The following is a 6000-nucleotide window of genomic DNA, read 5'->3' as shown; positions in this document are numbered from 1 at the left end:
GGAGACCATCTTTGGAGATTGGGTTGTTGTATCTTTGGAGACCATCTTTGGAGATTGGGTTGTTATATGACTATCTTTGGAGACTACCTTTGGAGACCATCTTTGGAGACCATGGCCAAGAGAGGACTCTCCACTGTCTCCATGAGTCTGGCTTTTGACAAACCCATCAAGCCCAGGAAAGATCCTCCTCCAGTGTTGTTTATTTGTTGTTTGTTTGCTTGTTGATCCCTTTCCTGGAGGGAGAAGAGAGGAGGCACCTTTGGAGAGCGACCCACCAGGACCAGAAAGCGGACCAGTCTCTCCAGTGTCTGTTGTTTACTCCTGCTCTTGAATGGTTCTCTTTGCATCCTCTCTCTTCCTTCCCACCCTCTCTTTTTCCCCCTTTTCTTTCACCAAAGTGGAGATTGAGAAGAAAGGGGAGTGAGGGAGGGAGAAAGAGAGAGGTGGGGAGAGAGGAAAAAAGGGGGTTGTGGCCACTGGCTAAGGCTATAAAGGAGAGGAAAGGAAAATTAAATGGATTAGACTCAGAGCAGTCTCGGGCAACGGAGGAGGAAGGCAAGGCGAGAGAGACAGAGAGAGAAAAGAGAGAGAAAAGAGAGAGGAAGAGGCTTCTTCTCCTTCTTTTCCGAAAGTCAGAAAGAGAAGGAAAGAAGGAGAAAGAGGTGGAAGGGAAAGGATATAAATGGATTGTTATTAGAGCATCCTTTGGGGAGAGAGTCGGAGAAAAGTGGCAGAAAAAGGGATGTAAGAAGGGAAAATAGAGAGAGAAGAGAGAGCGGTGTCTTCTACTTTACCCTAAGGGAAAGATACGGCCAGCAATGGATTAGGCTGAGCATCCCCCGGCGAGAGGGGAAGGCAAACAACCCTCCTCCTCCTCCCCGTCGTCGTCTCCGCCTGAGCCCGCCTCCCCGCCTCTTTTTCCGGGATCCTGGCCGCCGAGGGGTCCCGTTGCGGGCGGCGATGCATTGCGGGACCTTGGCGCTGCTGCTCCTCCCGCTCCTCCTGGCGCTTCTCCTGCGGGCGGACCCGGAATGCGGGCTGGAGGAGCGCTCGCGCCGCCTGCGGAGGGACGCCCGCCCGGGCACCCGAGCCTCCCGAGTCCCCTTCGCCGCCGCCGCCTCCTCGTCCCCTTCTTCCAGCAGCGGCACCTGCGGGACACGCTTAGCCCGGGGAAGGCGCGCCTGGGCGGGGAGGGAAGCCGCGGCGCCCCGGAGGAGGAGGAAGAGGGAGACCGCGCCTCCTCCACCGAGCCCCCGGGCGTTCTATTTCCGCGGGCGCCCCGGCGAGGCGCTGAAGCTCAAGGCGGAGCTGGACCTGCCCCGCGCCCACTTCACCGTCGGAGCCTGGCTGCGGCCCGAGGGAGGGCAGAGGGCGCCCGCCGTGCTGGCAGGTAAGGCTCGGGCGCGGAAGGGAACCCCGGAGGGCAGCCAGTCCCACCCCGCGCGCCGCCCAAGCCTCTCTCCCGACTTGACCCCACTCCCAGGCAGGCTAGAGAGTTGGAAGGGACCCCCAGAGGGCATCCAGTCCAACCCCACGCACAATCCAAGTCTCTCTCCCGACTTGACCGGGCTCCCAGGCAGTCTGTATGACTCTAGAGAGTTGGAAGGGACTCCCAGAGGGCACCCAGTCCAACCCCACCCACCATCCTCTGCTGAAGGGCTCCCAGGCAGTCTATATGACTTTGTAGAGTTGGAAGGGACCCCAGAGGGCATCCAGACCAACCCCCGACCGGTGGCCATCCAGTCTCTGCTGGAGAAGACTTGACTTGACTCCTGGGCAGTCTATATGTCTCTAGAGAGTTGAAAGGGACCCCCAGAGGGCATCCAGTCCAACCCCACGCACCAGCCTCTGCTGAAGGAGTCTTGATCTAATGCCCAGGCAGTCTATATGACTCTACAGAGTTGGAAGGGACCCCCAGAGGGCATCCAGTCCAACCCCATCCACCAGCCTCTGCTGAAGGGCTCCCAGGCAGTCTATATGACTTTGTAGAGTTGGAAGGGACCCCCAGAGGGCATCCAGTCCAATCCCCGACAGGTGGCCATCCAGGCTCAGCTGAAGGAGACTTCTCCTGACACCCAAGCAGTCTATATGACTCTAGAGAGTTGGAAAGGACCCCCAGAGGGCATCCAGTCCGACCCCCGACAGGTGGCCATCCAGTCTCTGCTGGAGAAGACTTGACTTGACTTCTGGGCAGTCTGTATGACTCTCGAGAGTTGGAAGGGACCCCCAGAGGGCATCCAGTCCAACCCCACCCACCAGCCTGTGTTGAAGGAGACTTCTCCTAACACCCAAGCAGTCTATATGACTCTACAGAGTTGGAAAGGACACCCAGAGGGCATCCAGTCTGACCCCACGCATCGCCCAAGCCTCTCTCCTGACTTGACCAGGCTCCCAGGCAGTCTAGAGAGTTGGAAGGGACCCCAGAGGGCACCCAGTCCAACCCCACCCACCATCCTCTGCTGAAGGAGACTTGACCTGACTCCCAAGCACCATATGACTCCTTATAAGGGACCCCCAGAGGTCTCCCAGACCAACCCCATGCACCAGCCTCTGCTGAAGGAGACTTCACCTGATGCCCAGGCAGTCTATATGACTCTAGAGAGTTGGAAGGGACCCCCAGAGAACATCCGGTCCAAGCCCACGCACAATCCAAGCCTCTCTCTCGACTTGATCCGGTCTAATCCCACCCGCCATCCTCTGCTGAAGGGCTCCCAGGCAGTCTTTATGACTTTGTAGTGTCCAGCCCCTGACAGGTGGCCATCCAGTCTCTGCTGAAGGAGACTTGTCCTGACACCCAAGCAGTCTATATGACTCTAGAGCAGGGGTCCCCAAACGAAGGCCCGGGGGCCGGATGCAGCCCATCGAAGCCATTTATCCAGCCCCCATGGCACAAAGGCAGAAGGGGGTTGGGCTAAATGGCCCAAGGGGTCTCTTCTTCTCTTACAACCATTATTATTATTATTATTATTATTATTATTATTATTATTATTATTATTAACATTGAGGCTGGGTGGCCATCTGTCAGGGGTGCTTTGCTTGTGCTTTGGGTGCACAAAGGCAGAAGGGGGCTGGACTCAGTGGTCCAAGGGGTCTCTTCCAACCCTCTTTATTATTATTATTATTATTATTATTATTATTATTAACATCAAGGCTGTATTTGTTCCCGTTTTGTTTTGTTTTTTACTTCAAAATGAGGCATGTGCAGAGTGCATAGGAATTTGTTCATAGTTTTTTTTTAAAACTCTAATCCGGCCCTCCAACGGTCTGAGGGACCGTGGACTGGCCCCCTGTTTAAAAAGTTTGGGGACCCCTGCTCTAGAGAGATGGAAGGGACCCCCAGAGGGCTTCCAGTCCAACCCCACCCACCAGTCTCTGCTGAAGGAGACTTGACCTGACTCCTAGATAGTCTATATGACTTTGTAAAGTTGGAAGGGACCCCCAGAGGGCTTCCAGTCCAACCCCTGACAGGTGGCTATCCAGCCTCTGCTGAAAGAGACTACCTGATTCCCAGACAGTCTATTTGACTCTATAGAGTTGGAAGGGGCCCCCAGAGGGCTTCCAATCCAACCCCACCCACCAGCCTCTGGTGAAGGAGACTTGACATGACTCCCAGGCACTATATGACTCTATAGTGGTCATCCAATCTCTGCTGAAGGAAATATGACCTGGCTCCCGGTCAGTCGGTATGACTCTAGAGAGTTGGAAGGGGCCCCCAGAAGGCATTCAATCCAACCTCTAACAGGTGGCCATCCAGCCTCTGCTGAAAGAGACTCTACCTGACTCCTGGTAAGTCTATATGACTCTACAGAGTTGGAAGGGACCCCCAGAGGGCATCAAGTCCTATCCCTGACAGATAGCTATCCAGCCTCTGCTGAAAAAGACTTTACCTGACTCCCAGGTACTATGGGACTCTATATAAGGGACATCCAGTCCAACCTCTGACAGGTGGCCATCCAGCCTCTGCTGAAAGAGACTTGAGCTGACTTCCAGGCACTATAAAACTCTATCTAAGGGTACCTCAGAGAGCATCCAGTCCAATCCCCGACAGATAGCCACCCAGCCTCTGCTGAAAGAGAGTTTACCTGACTCCCAAGTAATATGGAACTCTATCTAAGGGACCCCCAGAGGGCATCCAGTCCAATCCCCAACAGGTCTCTGCTGAAGGAGACGACCTGACTCCCAAGCAGTTTAAAGAGTTGGAAGGGGCCCCCAGAGGCCATCCAATCCAAGCCCCTTCTTCCGTGCAGGAAAAGCACCATCCAAACACACCCAACAGGGGGCCATCCAGCCTCTGTTTCAAAGCCGCCAGAACAGGAGGAGGGCTTCCCAGGGCAAGGAGTTCCACTGTTAATGAATATCAGGAAGTTCTTCCTAATCTATAAATATAAAAGAGTGATGGCATCACGGCAATTCACAAAACAACAAAAATACAGGCCCCCCAACCTCAAAATTTGACAACACAACCCATCATCCACGCCTCAAGGTTGATACAACAAAAAGAAAAGAAAAATAAAGTCCTAATTAGAGGGAGAGCAATAATTGTTTTTATCCAGTTGCTGCCAGTTTAGAGGGCTAATCTCTGCCCACTTGGTCTCCTAGCAACCAACTCAGCCAAGGGACAGCCAGGTTTCAATTAGGGAACAGGCAGATTTAGGCCTCACTTAGACTTCTTCCACAGATTATCTAATTTGTACTGGATTATATGGCAGTGTAGATTCAAGGCCCTTCTACACAGCTATATAACCCATTTATAATCTTATATTATCTGCTTTGCACTGGATTATCTTGACTCCACACTGCCATATAATCCACTTCAGTGTGCATTTTATACAGCTGTGAAGAAGGGGCCTCATATAATCCAGTTCTAAGCAGATAATTTAAGATTATCAATATACAGTAGAGTCTCACTTATCCAATGTAAACAGGCCGGCAGGATAAGTGAATATGTTGGATAATAAGAAGGGATTCAGGAAAAGCCAATTAAACATCAAATTAGGTAATCGTTATACAAATTAAGCACCAAAACATCATATTATACAACAAATTTGACAGAAAACGTAGTTCCATGCGCAGTAATGCTATGTAGTATTTACAGTAGAGTCTCACTTATCCAACACTCGCTTATCCAACGTTCTGGATTATCCAACGCATTTTTGTAGTCAATGCTTTCAATATATCGTGATATTTTGGTGCTAAATTCATAAATACAGTAATTACTATATAGCATTACTGTGTACTGTCTCATCCTCTCAACCGTCTCTTCTGCAGGCTAAACAGACCAAACTCCTCAGAGGGAGGAGAGCTGGGCATGTTTAGCCTGCAGAAGAGAAGGCGGAGAGGAGATATGATGAGGACCATGGATCAAGATGTGAGGGGAATTCATAAGGAGGACAAGGCAAGCTTGTTTTCTGCTGCCCTGGAGACTAGGACGTGGAATGATGGCTTCAAACAACAGGAAAAGGAATTCTAACTGTGAGAGCTGTTCAACAGTGGAACTCTCTGCCGTGGAGTCTGGTGGAGGCTCCTTCTTTGGAGGCTGGACGGTGGACAGCTATCTGTTGGGGGTGCGTTGAATGAGATTTTCCTGCTTCTTGGAAGAATGGGGTTGGACTGGATGGTCCATGTGGTCTCTTCCAACTCTAAGATTCTTTTTTTTAATTAATAATTTGTATCTATACTTGAAACTTATACATTCTTTAACAAATTTGCAATACAGAGTTATGTATATCAAGCTCATATAGTATTTTCACTCTCTATATTACATACTCATATTATTTACCTTTTGTTACCCCTTCACCCCAGACCAGCCAATTACAATATTTATTTCCAAAATTCCATAGTATCTTTTATAGGTTTTTCCTCCTTACCTTCTACATATACAAACTCTATACATTTTCCCCATATCTTCCCAAAATCATCCTTTTTTAATAACCCTCTTTTAATATTAATCTTACATGTCAATTTATCATTTATCGCAATATCCCAAACCTCCTTATACCA

The 6000-nt window shown here is 50.6% G+C and overlaps 1 protein-coding gene across 1 annotated transcript in view; it reads left to right on the top strand.

Annotated features, from left to right (window-relative positions):
• Positions 1-409: 409 nt before the first annotated feature.
• pappa (pappalysin 1) overlaps positions 410-6000 on the top strand; it is a 234272-nt gene continuing 228681 nt past the window's right edge. Inside the window, exon 1 of the mRNA XM_062959690.1 lies at positions 410-1390. Within this exon, the coding sequence (XP_062815760.1) occupies positions 961-1390 (430 nt within the window). The 5' untranslated portion in view covers positions 410-960. The remainder of the gene's footprint in view (positions 1391-6000) is intronic.

The sequence above is a fragment of the Anolis carolinensis genome, unplaced genomic scaffold (genome assembly GCF_035594765.1).
Source record: "Anolis carolinensis isolate JA03-04 unplaced genomic scaffold, rAnoCar3.1.pri scaffold_7, whole genome shotgun sequence".
Taxonomy (NCBI): Eukaryota; Metazoa; Chordata; class Lepidosauria; order Squamata; family Dactyloidae; genus Anolis; species Anolis carolinensis.
This window is presented reverse-complemented; position numbering and strand designations above follow the sequence as displayed.